Source organism: Hippopotamus amphibius, chromosome 13 (genome assembly GCF_030028045.1).
Source record: "Hippopotamus amphibius kiboko isolate mHipAmp2 chromosome 13, mHipAmp2.hap2, whole genome shotgun sequence".
Lineage (NCBI taxonomy): Eukaryota > Metazoa > Chordata > Mammalia > Artiodactyla > Hippopotamidae > Hippopotamus > Hippopotamus amphibius.
In genome coordinates, this window is record NC_080198.1 from 44,153,893 (window position 1) to 44,169,657 (window position 15,765).

General features: G+C 40.3%; 1 protein-coding gene across 8 annotated transcripts in view; it reads right to left on the minus strand.

Moving 5' to 3' along the window:
• The window catches only part of ULK4 (unc-51 like kinase 4), a 559,288-nt gene that overhangs the window by 183,084 nt on the left and 360,439 nt on the right, over window positions 1-15,765 (minus strand). For 6 of the 8 annotated variants that reach the window (XR_009048678.1, XM_057704482.1, XM_057704479.1 and 3 more), the window contains one exon: window positions 5,722-5,888. The exons of the other annotated variants lie outside the window; for them this stretch is intronic. Coding sequence is in view for 5 of the 6 variants with exons in the window: in XM_057704482.1 (XP_057560465.1) it covers window positions 5,722-5,888 (167 nt within the window). In the remaining variant the exon portion in view is untranslated. The remainder of the gene's footprint in view (window positions 1-5,721; window positions 5,889-15,765) is intronic. 8 annotated transcript variants of the gene reach the window in all.

The window sequence follows — 15,765 nt, forward strand, 5'->3', positions numbered from 1 at the left end:
TCGACGGAGGGTGGGGGGGAGTCGAGGGAGGGAGGGAGTACGGGGGTATGTGTATAAAAACAGATGATTGAACTTGGTGTACCCCCCAAAAAATAATAAACAAAAAAAAATAGATATCTATAGGACATTACATCCAAAAACAGCAGATTACACGTTCTTCTCAAGTACACGTGGAACATTCTCCAGGATAGATCACATTTTGGGTCACAAATAAAGCCTCGTAAATTTAAGAAAATTGAAATCATTCAAGTATCTTCTCCGACCACAACACCATGAAATTAGAAATCAATTACAGGAAAAATCTGTAAAAAACACAAACACAGGGAGGCTAAACAATACGCCAGGAAATAACCAACAGATCACTGAAGAAATCAAAGAGGAAATCAAAAAATACCTAGAGACAAATGAGAATGAAAACACAACGATCCAAAACTTATGGGATGCAGCAAAAGCAGTTCTAAGAGGGAAGTTTACAGAAATACAGTCCTACCTCAAGAAACAAGAAAAATCCCAACTAAACAATCTAACCTTACACCTAAAAAAACTAGAGAAAGAAGAGCAAACATAACACAAAGTAGGTAGACAGAAATCATAAAGATCAGAGAAGAAATAAATGAAATAAAAACAAAGAAAACAACAGCTAAGAACAATGAAACTTAAAGCTGGTTCCTTGAGAACATAAACAAGCTTGATACACCTCTAGCAAGACTCATCAAGAAAAAGAGGGAAGTAAGTCAGAAAGAGAAGGACAAATATTGTATGCTTACTCACATATACGGAATCTAAAAATGGTACTGATGAACTCAGTGACAAGAACAAGGATGCAGATACAGAGAATGGACTGGAGAACTCGGGGTATGGGAAGGGGCGGGGGGTGAAGGGGAAACTGAGACGAAGCGAGAGAGTAGCACAGACATATATATATACCACCAACTGTAAAATAGTCAGTGGGAAGTTATTGTATAACAAAGGGAGTCCAACTCGAGGATGGAAGATGCCTTAGAGGACTGGGGCAGGGAGGGTGGGGGGGACTCGAGGGGGGGGAGTCAAGGAAGGGAGGGAATATGGGGATATGTGTATAAAAACAGATGATTGAACCTGGTGTACCCCCAAAAAAATAAAAAATAAACAATAAATAAATAAAAAATAAAAAAATAAAGAAAAAGAGGAAGAGGACTTAAATCCATAAAATTAGAAATGAAACAGGAGAAGTTACAACAGACACCACAGAAATACAAAGCACCATAAGAGATTACTACAAGCAACTATATGCCAATAAAATGGACAACCTCTATGAAATGGACAGATTCTTAGAAAGGTATAAACTTCCAAGACTGAATCAGGAAGAAATAGAAAATATGAACAGACCAATCACAAGGAATGAAATTGAAACTGTGATTAAAAATCTCCCAACAAACAAAAGTCCAGGACCAGATGGATTCACAGGTGAATTCTATCAAACATTTAGAGAAAAGCTAATACCCATTCTTCTCAAACTCTTCACAAAAATTGCAGAGGGAAGAACACTCCCAAACTCATTTTATGAGGCCACCATCACCCTGATACCAAAACCAGACAAAGATACTACAAAAAAAGAAAATTAGAAACCAATATCACTAATGAATTTAGACACAAAAATCCTCAACAAAATACTAACAGAATCCAACAACACATTAAAAGGATCATACACCATGAGCAAGTGGGGTTTATCCCTGGAATGCAAGGATGCTTCAATATATGCAAATCAATCAATGTGATACATCATATTAACAAACTGAAGGACAAAAACCACATGATCATCTCAATAGATGCAAAAAATAACTTTTGACAAAATTAAACATCCATTTATGATAAAAACTCTCCAGAAAGTGGGCATAGAGGGAACCTACCTCACCATAATAAAGGCCATATACGACAAACCCACAGCAAACATCATTCTCAATGGTGAAAACCTGAAGGCATTCCCTCTAAGATCAGGAACAAGACAAGGATGTCCACTCTCTCCACTACTCTTCAACATAGTTTTGGAAGTCCTTGCCACAGCAATCAGAGAAGAAAAAGAAATAAAAGGAATCCAAATTGGAAAAGAAGAAGTAAAACTGTCACTGTTTGCAGATGACATGATACTATACACAGAAAATCCTAAAGATGCCACGAAAAAAATACTTGAGCTAATCAATGAATTTGGTAATGTTGCAGGGTACAAAAGTAACACACAGAAATCTCTTGCATTGCTATACACTAACAATGAAAGATCAGAAAGAGAAATTAAGGAAACAATCCCATTCACCACTGCAACAAAAAGAATAAAATACCTAGGAATAAACCTAACTATGGAGTTAAAAGACCTGTACTCACAAAACTATAAGACACTCATGAAAGAAATCAAAGATGACACAAACAGATGGAGGGACATACCATGTTCTTGGAATGGAAAAATCAACAGTGTGAAAATGACTATACTACCCAAAGCAATCTACAGATTCAATGCAATCCCGATCAAACTACCAATGACATTTTTGACAGAAGGAGAATAATAAACTTTATGATTTGTATGGAAATGCAAAAGACCCCAAACAGCCAAAGCAATCTTGAGAAGGCAAGATGGAGTTGGTGGAATCAGGCTTCCTGACTTCAGGTTATACTACAAGGCTACAGTGATCAAGACAGTATGGTACTGGCACAAAAACAGAAATATAGATCAATGGAACAGGATGGAAAGCCCAGAGATAAACTATGGTCAACTAATCTATGACAAAGGAGCCAAGGATATACAATGGAGAAAAGGCAGCCTCTTCAATAAGTGGTGCTGGGAAAACTGGACAGCTACATGTAAAAGAATAAAATTAGAACACTTCCTAACACCATACACAAAAATAAACTCCAAATGGATTAAAGACCTAAATGTAAGGCCAGACACTATAAAACTCCTAGAGGAAAACATAGGAAGAACACTTTTGGACATAAATCACAGCAAGTTCTTTTTTGACCCACCTCCTAGAGTAATGGAAATAAAAACAAAAATAAATAAGTGGGACCTAATGAAACGTCAAAGCTTCTGCACAGCAAAGGAAACTATAAGCAAGATGAAAAGACAACCCTCAGAATGGGAGAAAATATTTGCAAATGAATCAACAGACAAAGGATTAATCTCCAAAATACATAAACAGTTTATCCAGCTCAATATCAAAAAAACAAACAACCCAATCAAAAAGTGGGCAGAAGACCTAAATAGGCCTTTCTCCAAAGAAGACATATGGATGGCCAAGAGGCACATGAAAAGCTGCTCAACATCACTAATTATTAGAGAAATGCAAATCAAAATGACAATGAGGTATCACCTCACACTGGTTAGAATGGGCATCATCAGAAAATCTACAAACAGTAAATGCTGGAGAGGGTGTGGAGAAAAGGGAACCCTCTTGCACTGTTGGTGGGAATGTAAATTGATACAGCCACTATGGAGAACAGTATGGCGGCTCCCTGAAAACTAAAAATAGAGTTACCATATGACCCAGCAATCCCACTACTGGGCATATACCCAGAGGACACCATAATTCAAAAAGACACATGTACTCCAATGTTCATTGCAGCACTATTTACAATAGCCAGGACATGGAAGCAACTGAAATGTCCATCAACAGATGAATGGATAAAATAGATATGGTACATACATACAATAGATTACTCAGTTGTAAAAAGCAATGAAACTGGGACATTTTTAGAGACATGGATGGACCTAGAGACTGTCATACAGAGTGAAATGAGTCAGAAAGAGAAAAACAAATATTGCATATTAACACATATATGCGCAATCTAGAAAAATGGTACAAATCAACCAGTTTGCAAGGCGGAAATAGAGACACAGATGTAGAGAACAAACATATGGACACCAAGTGGGGGAAGAGGGGAGGGTTGGGAAGGAATGAATTGGGAGATTGGGATTGCCATATACACATTACTAATAAGAAAAAAAATACCAAATTGTACACTCTAAATATTTGAAATTTATTGTATGTTAACTGTATCTCAATAAAAGTTATTAAAAAAAAGAGAGAATTAGAAAATATTTTGTATTAAGGAGTTTTCTTTTAAACACCCTACCTGATCACTTGAAATAAAAGAGGATTTCTATGTTCTGGACTTTAAAGAATTTTTAGACTTCTATTCCTCTTTATCCACATTCTATAAATTCTTTTACAGATTAATATCATCCAAGCATCTTGTGAGAGTAACTATCAACTACACGTTGAAGAATTACATAAAGCTACCACTGTGGAAACAAATAAGAAACAATGCTCTTGATAACTTATAAGGACCTCCTGTATAGCACACGGAACTCTACTCAATACTCTGTAATGACCTATATGGGAAAATAATCTAAAAAAGAGTGGATATATGGATATGTATAACTGATTCACTTTGCTGTACAGCAGAAAATAACACAATAATATAAATCAACTGTACTCCAAATAAAAATTTTTTAAAAAAAGAAACAATGCTCTCTGAAGATATACTTATTAGAAAAGAGAGGGAAAACTAAGAGAAATCTGTAATTCAGGATTCCATAAGCACTTAGGCACGCTTTACTGTTTATTTAGAATAATTATAGATAAGCAAATAAAACACCCACGTAGTCCAAAGGGCATTTTCATCTACCAGCTTTACAAGTTTGGGTTAAAACTTATTGACTAAGTATCATCTTTGTTGAGGGGATCTTGGAATTATTTATTAGACCACATGACACAAGCTAAACACTTCACCACTTTAACTGTGGATAAAAGACGCCATTTATCACAATGACGAATTACAGACTGAACCAGGGTCTAGGGATTCAATCTTGGCTCTGCTACTGCGACTCTTGGCAAGGTTTCAGAACAATCTGCTTTCAACCTTAGCTTCTGCATCTATCCAAGCCGGGATGTTACCATTGATATACATCTCTTGCAATTTTACTGGGATTCTAAATGTAACAATGAATTCACATTGGCTGTGTGCTATCACATGATCTAAGTATCACTGGTTAGAGAAAAGATGAAAGGAGATAAGGATGTGGTTACCTAACACCCAATACAGAAAGTACTACTCAATGAACTCATATGTCCTTCCTTTCTCGAAGCATGATGCCAGGTTACAGTCTGGGGCAACTTGACTTTTCCATAACCACTAAATACATCTCTAGCCCTCAAAACCATTTTGTAATGCTCCATTATTGGTCATAAGGGAAAGCAAGTGTGAGGGTTTATGTGTTGCACATGCATGTATATGTGTATATGTGTATCTATGCACAAACACACACATTATTACATGTGTGTGCACACATGTGCACACACCTAAAATCTCAATCCACTGCTCCTCAGTAGCTAATCCATCCTGTTGGGGGTGCGCTGGAGCACCATCTCTGGACAGGAAAGACTGCACACAGCTTGGCCAACCCCACGGTGCAAATGATCTCTGGGTCACCAGCAGTTCCCTGATGAGTGCTCACTAAGTCTCTGCTTGGGTCTCTCCTGCTTTCCTTTCAGATTCGGTGTTCTAATTACCTGTTCTTGATGCTGGTCACCCAAAGATGGCTAATAAAGACGATACTCTCTCCCTATGGAATCATAAGTTCTTTTTCAAAAATAAAGACACACTTGAGGAAGATGAGAGAAAAGAGAATGAAACAGAAGTGGTACATGGCATAGGGTTGTTGGAGATGTGGGGAAAGAGGTCCTCTACCTGCAGAGCCTGCCGCACGACCCCGGAGGTATAGGTCAGCATGCTGTGCAAAATATCAAGCAGGGAAAATAGCAGGGCAGCTGCCATCTCGTTGTTGTTTTTATTGTCCTCATCCAAGCACAGTGTGGCAGTTTCAGTGAACAGGTTATAGACATGATGGACCAGTCCTGAGGACAAAATAGGAGAAGGGTAAAACATTCACCATAAAATATAAAAATAACGTGTCACGTAAACCCAACAGAACAGACATATGTATTCTACGTTGCATAAAGTCTAAACAGTCTTTCAACTCTATCTGTACCAGATACACTTGGGAAAGGTTTCTAAAATGCAGGTTCCCAGGCCTCACTCCCAGAGAGTCTGCTCAGGAGCCTGGAATGAGGCCCAGGAATATACTTGTTAAAAAGCTCCCCAGGTGATTTTGATGGAAGGGTTCCCCAAATTACACTCTGAGGAACACTGTCCTACATGGACAGATTTCACAGGCAAGGAAGCCTCCATGACACTGGAAGAAAACGTGTTGTGTGTGAACATCCTGCCCCCAGCTTCTATTTAAACACACAGTTCTTCATGGGGTGGCTCAGGGACCACAAGTGAAGCCGGGGAGCGATCAAGGATGGACCAGTAATTGGGTCACCTCAAGAGGATAAAGTAATGAAGTGCGTTTTTTCACATGCATCCCACAATGTGAGACGATGATGTTAAGCAACGTGAAATTGAGAAACTGCAGGGTTCTATCATTTCATCTCTGCAAACCTCATGTTCGCGGTGTGGTTGGTTTTCGTTAGCTTTTAGTGCGATGTAATTTGTTACAACAAATACATTTAAGCTGACATTTTTATTATTATTGTGATGCAGCATTACATTTTCAGTTCCCCAAATGACTCAGATGTAAACGTGGTGAAAAGACAACATGAAATGCTATAAACCGAAATGGTGAGGGGGTCCTTCAGTATCAACAGATCATCTGAATGTTCTAGAAAAAGTGACTCTTCAACATGGTAAGGAGGTATGACATGTGCTGTAAGCTGGACCTGCAATCCATTTGTCCCTAGTTCTCAGGTGATCAACTGGATGGAAACTGCCAAGCACAGTCATCCAAGCTTTGGTATCTTTCCCAAACATTGCACATCGTCATTGCCAGTAAACCAATCTAGTTTCCTAGACAAGTGTTAAGTAATTAGACTACAAAAGCAATTAAATTTGTCACTAAAGGTAGAGAGACACCGAAATTACAGAGCATTATTCAAAGTTATACTCCTTGCGGCAAAAACGGGTATGAGTCACAAAGCTGAAAACAAATATACTCGAAAGAAAAGCAGAATGAATTATTAGCAAAATTTCTCCATCTAACGACACGGTTTGACAGCACAAGTCATCAATAACACATAGTAAAGAGGAGCAATTATCAGGACACATGCACTGCACCGGCAGGCATTCTCCTCTGAGCTAGGATGCATCACTCACGCGCATGCTAGGAATCAGCCCTCGGTGCTCGTGAGCTGCAGGTAGGGTAGAAGGGCTTTAAAACATAGTATTTGGTAAATACATGCTGCAAGAGAAGATGTGTTCTTTCAGGGAGTTCATGACTACTTTGTGACACATCATGCTGATGGTCAGAGCTGCAAGGGACCCAGCTATGTGAACAGCAGAGAAAGACGCGGCCCTTCAGAAGGAGGAGGTGGACCCCTGGATACCCATCTACACGCTGCTTGATTCAGACTAAGCAGCTGATGAACAACTGTGCTCTTCCTGATCTTCATTCAGTCTTCAGAGCAGGAGCGCAAACAATGAGTGCAGTCGAATCCCTGCTGGGCTGGACGGCTCTTCCAGCCTGTGGAAAAACAGGCAGCAGACCCCAAGCTCTGACTCCACACTTGGAAGTCACCTGCTCTCAGGGACGGTGCTCACATGAGATGAGAAATGAAGTATGACCTACATACTTCTTCACAACAGTGATAATGCCAGCAAAGCCCATTAATATGATGTAAGTGGCCTATCTCAGCCATACAGTCAATGCTCTTCATAGATGGAACTTTCACGTAGGATGAAAATACTTGTTTTTCTTGTTTGAACATTTTATTATGAAAACAAAGTCGTGAGAAATTTCAGTGAAGTGAATCCCTATCACCCTCTTCAAAAATTATCAAGTTTGCCAATATTGTTTAATTATCCCCATCTACTTTTTTTTAGTATTTTAAAGCAAATTCTAGATATTATCTTATTTCTCCTATAAATGCTTCTGTACGTCTCACAAATACGTTTTTAAAAAACAAAACCACAACGCCATTACCACCTAATACAATTAATATACTTAACATACTCAGTATGCCATCTGCGTTCAAAACTCAACTGTCACAAAATTATTTTTTCTACAATTTATTTGACTCTTGATACAAAGCAGGTCCACACATTCCATTTGGCTGCAGATCTTAAGTCTTCTTCAACCTCTAACAGTCCTTTTCCCCACCTGCAATTTTTCATGCTATTTATTTGTTGAAGAAATGAGAACACTCTTCCTGTAGATGTTTTTGTAGGGTTGTTCCTATATCCCTGCATTTCCTATAAACCGGTAATTGGACTCAGAGACTCAACTTCATTCAGGTTTGATTATCCTGGCAGTAATACTTGGAGCTGGGTGTTCTGTATTTCCTGTTGCATAATACCTGGAAGGATATACTGTCTGTTCCACTCTTAGTGATGTTGAAACTGATCCATGGTTTCACGGGTTATTAGCCTAACTCATCCGTATAAACTTCCCCATCAAACGCTATCTACTAATGACCAATGTCCAGTCCCATTATTTCATTAGACATGGCAATGTGGAATTTTCAAATTCTGTCATTCTTTCTGTATTTTTTCAACTGGTTTACTTCTATAAAGAACCTTCTTTTATCAACTTATTTAGTTATCATAAAATACGGTTTGTAAAGGAAAGGCAAGGTAGATGCTTGATAACTGTTTCTTTGTTATCATTTACCGGTTTTCAGACAATGATTTTGGAGTGTTTGCAAGCCCCAAACGTGACCAAGGTAGGGGGGCGGGGAAAGCTAGAAATTACTAAGCTTATTAATCAGTTCACTTTGGAGCATCGTCGTGAATATAATAGGTTTTTAAATAATATATTTTATGGATTTTAACTTATTCCAATCACCATTCTTTTTATGCTAAACTTGCTCCATCTTTGGCCACTGAGAGCTCCTTGAAAGTGTCCTACCTTCTGCTAAGATAATATGTCCCAAATTCATCTTATGAGTTTCTGCCTAAGACTGGGCGTTAGCTACTTCTCCAAGTAGTCCTGTTTTCTTTTAATGAGGAAGATATTTAGACCATGGTCTGAGCACTAGAAACACTCATTGCTACTGGGTCACTGATTCAGTGGACAGAGATAAGAAGTATACATCTTTCAGACAGAAAAAAAATAATGCATTTGTGCAGATATTTCCAATTCCAGATTCCAGAAATGGACCCTCATCTACAAGGTCAAATGATTTTAAACAAGGGAATCCTTTAGAAAAAAAGAAATTATTTTCAACAAAAGAAAATGGAAACAATGATTATTCATAGGAGGGGAAAAAAAGATGCTTGACCACTATCCCACATAACATTCAAAAATTAATTTCAGATGAATCACAGATCTAAACATAAAAGCTAAAATTATAAAGGTTCTAGAAGAAAATATAAGAGAAGATCTTTGCATTTAGGAGGTTGGCAAGATTTTTTTAGGACTCAAAAAAGTACTGATCATTTAAAAATGGACAAATTAGACTGCATCAAAAATTAAAAATTTTGCAAATCAAGAGGCACTATTAAGAAACAGACAAGCCAAAGACTAGGAGAAAAATTTATGAATTATGTATCTAACAAAGAACTTATATCCAGAATATATAAACAATTCCTAAACTCAACAATAAAAAACCAAAATACCCAATTTTTAAAATGAATAATAGACCTGAACACTTACTTTACAAAAGATATGTCAATAAGCACATGAAAAGTGTTCAACATCATTAGTTATCAGGAAAATGCAAATTTACATTGAGATACCACCACATGCAAACAGAAATAATCATAATGAAAAAACTGACAACACCAAATATTTGTGAGGATGTAGAATGACCAGAACTTACATACACCTCTGATGGGAAACAGCTTTATATAAATGTAAATACATATGTACTACATTACCTAGCAATTCCACTCTTAAGGATTTATCCAATAAAATGAAAACATATGTCCACAAAGACTCATTAGACCTGTATTCAAAATAGCCCCAAATCAGAAATAGCTCAGGTGTCCATCAAGAGGAGAACAGGGGACTTCCTAGGTGGCGCAGTGGTTAAGAATCCGCCTGCCAATGCAGGGGACACGGGTTCAATCCCTGGTCCGGGAAGATCCCACATGCCACGGAGCAACTAAGCCCGTGTGTCACAACTACTGAGCCTGTGCTCTAGATCCTGTGAGCCACAACTACTGAGCCCATGTGCCACAACTACTGAAGCCCACTCGCCTAGAGCCCATGCTCCGCAACAAGAGAAGCCACTGCAATGAGAAGCCCGTGCACCACAATGAAGAGTAGCCCCCACTCTCCGCAACTAGAGAAAGCCCGTGTGCAGCAACGAAGACCCAACACAGCCAATAAATAAATAAATAAATAAATAAATTTATAAAAACAAAAAACAAAAAAACACACCAGGAGAACAGATAAACAAATTGAGATACATTCACACAACAGAGTACTACTTGGCAATAACAAGGAATGAACCACTGAATTGCATAACATCACTGAATCAAAAACAGGGCTGAGAGAAAGACACCAGAAACAAAAGAGGTGTATAAACTCAGCGGTATGAATACATTTAAATAAAACTCATCTATGCTGATTAAAAACAGAATAGTACTTGCTTCTGAGGGAGGGGCAGGACGGAACTTTCTAGGTTAACAGAAATGTTCTATACTTTAACAAGGTGTTGGTTACAGGAATGTATGCATTTTTCAAAAATGACTGAATTGTATATATAAGATCTGTCTGTTTCACTGTATATAAACCATACCTAAATTTTAAAAGAGCTAAAAAAAAAATCGGTTGGGATCGACTGAGCGAGGTTGGAGTAGGTTAAATGAAGCGGGAAGTATGGTCTATACTGGGATGAGAGCAGTGTTTACTGAGCACATGCTTTGTACCAGCACTGGACCTTTACTCAGGTTTTTACATTTAATATCGCATATGAATTCTCCAACAGCTCCAGGAGACAGGTGCTGATGTCTCCACTTTCTAAATGTGAAAACAAAAAATCAGGGTATTTAAGTAACCAGTTCAAGGTCACAGAGTAACCAGGAGTCACAAAGTGATCTGCACCTGTATATAACTCCAAGGTCCATTTTTGTCAATACCACAGAGCCTCTAGGAGCAACCAGTAGGGAACTGAGACCAGAAGGTCAATGAGGAAATCTCTGCGGTTATGCCATGACCAAGCTGGTGTGGTGGCAAACAAGAAAGAGGCAGAAACATCCCTTAACACATGTGATTTGTGACTTCGTGGCAACAGTGAGGTGTGGCCAAAAAGCCTCAGTAAGAGATAGGAGAACTAGGCCCTCACTGGAAGAAGTGAGTGAGTGAGTTTTCTAGGAACTATAAGTTAGTTTTCAAGATACACCGAGTTTGAGATAACGTCCAAGAGCCAGGGCCCAAAGGCAGCTGGAGACGACATAGGCCTAGAAACTGGGTAACAGTCAGACTGGAAAAAGGTGAGAGATGACTGCAGAAAGTGGAAAAGCTCCCAGGCACGGGCAAGACAGAGGCCCAGAGTTAGAGCCTGAGAGATGAGTAGATCCCAGGCGGGGGATTTAGGATAACATAATGCCAAAGATAGCAACAAATGACTAGAATCAAACAGAACAAGGGTGTCAAGGGTATCTAGTTGACACAGTTCAAAGCCTGAGAAAAGTTCACTGATTGGGTCATTTCCAGGTTACTGATGACTGTCACTGGAGCTACAATTTGTTAGCTCCTGTGCCCTGCGGTTAGACTTCAAGTTGCCAGACCTTCCTTGTTACATGTGCCCACATACCACGTAGGTAGGGTTTTGACATATTTGCTTCCATGCTGTCCAGAATTTCCCCACAGAGGGAGTTAGGAAATAGTTTCTTGGAAGGCAGGAGAGCTTGAACTGGCATTTGCATAAAGCTGACCACACCAGTTGTCCACATCCTCTGTGGAAGCAAAGGAGGCAGCCTGTTAGTCCTCTCAGCTCACCCTATGGGACCTGCAGATTAGACTGTTAATATAGGAAAAGCTCTGTGAACGTAACACATGATGCATTTTATTAAAGTGAAGGAATAAATCTAAGGAGGTGGCAAACAGAAGGAAAGGAAGTTAACATTCCCTATTTCTGTACTTTCATTCTCCCCAGTCAGGAGAAAGATACTCCACCTCCAGAAGGACCAAATGAAGTTCCAGGATACAGCCACGGCTGTGTTCTCCAGAGTGAAAACTTTGCAAGGCATCCACCTGTCAGCAGGCATGTGTGTGTGGCTCTTTTCTACCTTTCTCTGCCTCTAGGAAGGCTAATGACAATACAGCAGAGGCAGAGGCCTGAGCCCCTGGGAAGGGCCCAGCCACTCCTTTTGTTGCTGTCTTGGGAGGGGGTTTCTGCTCCTTTTCTCTCAACCAGACCCAGCCTGAGATACAATAGCCACCTGTGGCTTAGGTCAGCTCTGCTCCAGACCCCCCAGGGGCAAACACACAGCCCCTTGCTGTGTCCCCTGGCCCTCTCCCTCAGGCTAGATGGCTTGCATCTGCGTGCAGGGAAGAGAAGGCTCTCCTGCATGAGGGGGTTAAGATTCAACGGTGAGGTTCCAACACCGAGGCAAAGACACAGGGAAAGCCACAGCTCACTCTCTTTCTAGGCCAGCAGGTGGACCTAGCACAGGAAGTGGGGCTAAGTAAGAGCAGCCCTCTACGGAGACCAGTACAATAAAGAGGGTTTCTGTGCCTTGCTTGCCTGTCATCTCCCTTAGAGATGCTTTACAAAGACATTTGGGATAGGTTCCCAGTAGTTCCCAGTCCTCTTGGCTAAATGCCATCTTAATACCCATCCCAGCATTTCTACAAGAAATCAAAATTCATTAAGTCAAGAATGCAAGAACTATTTTACATGAATCATAACAAACTCTTCAAAAAAAAAAAAAAAATCCAAGAATGATTCTGTGTTAATTATAAGCAAATCTCTAGAGGAGTCATTCCCATCAGTTATTTTCAGGGTTGAACATTCCATTCCAGAAATATTAATGTGCGTGACCTGTTCCCAGCTTTGGTCCCTGTGCCCTTATTATACTATTACTTCCTCAAAATCTGTTGGAGCAGAGAACTAATATGAGAGCACACTTTGAAATTCCGAGCTTGTGAAAGTCCTTTCTATTTCTATTATTAATGATTTGAAAACAACACTCTAAATCTAAGCATAACCTCTGCAGATAGAGGCCTCCTTGCAGAAAAGTCTACATTTACATCATACAAACGTGTGGTCATTTCCACTAGTGTCCCCCTTAGAGTCAACCTAAACAGACAATCCGGAAGAGGAGTATAAAAGCATCTGCACAATTCGATGTGGGGAAATGGTTTTGTTTTTCCCAAATTGATCAATGCTTAACCACCAAAACCACCAAAGTCACACCACACCAGCTGAATAAAAAGTCTGGTTTTAAATAGAACAACATGGAGGGTGAAAGTGGTGATGTCTTCGTGGATACACTGAAGGAAGGGTAGATGGAGGCACCTGTGAACGTGTCCTGAGCCCAATGCACCCAACCTCTCCTGCCCAAAATTAAGAAGCTGCCACCCCACACAGAAATGACTTCAAATGAAAATACGTCCAAATATCTCTGAAGTTAAAAATTACTGAACCAAACTGGCATAACAGTGTAAAGCAATTATACTCCAATAAAGGAAAAGGCAAAAAAGAGAGATCCCTTAGCCCGTTTAAGAAAAAAAAAAAAAATCACTGAACCATCCCAGTATCAGCCTCTGCCTCTGTTATTCCAGCCCCGTCAATCTGTGTCCAACCTGCCTGCACAGGCTAGCACAGGGGCTTCCTAAAAGGCCCTGGGTGTCCATACAGTGCCCAGTGTCAGCCCAACCTCTCACCCGGGGCCTTCATCCTCCTCTTGCATCTGCTCTCCCAATTGTTTTTTTTTTTTGGCCGCACCATGTGGCATGTGGGATCCTAGTTCCCCCACCAGGGATCAAACCCGTGCCCCCTGCAGCGGAAGCTCCGAGTCGTAATCCCTGGACCAACAAGGAAGTCCCGCCTCCCAATTCTGCACGCCTCTGACCTAGAACTGCGGAGTCCAGTCTCCTCTAAAGCCCTCACCCTCACACCCCTCCCTCCTAAACACCGAGGGCCCATGAGAGTTTGGCTTTCCCAGGTTGGGAGAGGAACATTAAGTAAGTCTCGCTAGATGAGGATGACTTGCCAGTTCATAATTCTGTGCTCTGAAATCACTGACTCATCAAACCTGAAACAAAAAGTACCTCACAGGCTGGGGACTTCTCAAACATGACAGATGCTAATGTTTAAAAGACATTTTTTTCTTCCAAAAATCTGAAGGGATTTTGTATTCAGGGCATTCTTTCTAAACTACTTTCCTAAGAAAACTTTGTATGTGAGAGTATCTTAAAAACAAACTTGCTCCAGCTCCCCTGAGTCCACAGTGGTCCCTGGATCCTCCTGTGATTAGCACAGAATCTCTTAGATAAAGAATACTGTACTGAATTATTCCCAGGGTACAGTTTTATTCTGGCCATCTGTCTCAGGGGCTGCAATGCCCTTTTCTGGTTTAAACAGAGACCCTGAATTTTAACAACACGTAAACCTATATCTGTGTGGCCAAAACGAGGCTCTAGCTGCATACTTGAGAAGCAAAAGCTTACGATAGAATGAATTCAATTATAAAAACCACTGAAAGGAGAAGTTTAACACTTAAGGGATTTATGCATTGAAGATTACATGAATTTCGATTTTTCAGAGATAGCTGAAAGAGCACAGGATTAATTCAAACAAATACACCTGGAAGAATTTTGCAAAGCAAGAATATAAAAAGTAGAAGTGGATGCTAATTTCATACCTGAAACTTACTGTCGACTTAAAAAAAATGCACAACGTGAGAGTTGCAAGTTAAGTTTTATTTGGGGCAAAATGAGGACTGCAGCCCGGGAGACAGCATTCCAGATAGCTTTGAGAAACTGCTCCAAAGAGGCAGGGGGGAGATCAGTACATATGTGGTTTGGTGAAAGGGAAAAACATGCAATCAAGCACATATTGTTTACAGAAGGTTACTGCTAGTCACAAGGAGCCGTCGTCATCACGAAGGATTTTAGTGTTTTTCTAGATATGAGGAGATACAAGAATTGGGCCCACAGAGTTGGCTCCTGAAAATATCTAACTATCTGAAGACCTGTTCTGCCAGTTTTTCACAGAGCACAGAAGGCCTCATTTCAGCCCTCCACCCTGAACACCTTTCAGGGGGTGTTGAAAGTCAGCAGCTATAGCAGCACATGTTAATCTTTGCAGAGGTGGATGGCGAGTGCCAATGAAGAGTGCCAACTGTAGTGGACATTACGAGACACTGTGGTTTATGACTAGAAAAGTAAATTTTATTAACTTAAAGGTGCAGAAACTTTCCAATTTTTATCAGGAAATTAATGGGTAAAGAACAGTGGATCACACACGTGCAAAGCCTAGGAACGTGCTGGAAGAGAGTGGGGTGGAGGAACGGGGATGGAAACCCTCTGTTGAGGGAAGGGAAGTCCACTGTCCGGGCCCCAGAGCTGGAAAGCTTTGTCTAACTACATTCTGACTGCTACGGAGCACGTGCTGAATTATGAAGGGGCTTCTATGAGCTGGGCCCTGAGCCAGAGATGTGCTCCTGAGGCCCCAGGAGAGCTTCAGCCCTTCCTTTTCCTTCCCCTGCCATCCATCTCCCAGCTAGTGGGTAAACGTTCAGGAGAAAACATGCATCAGTCACTTAACCACTGATGGTTCA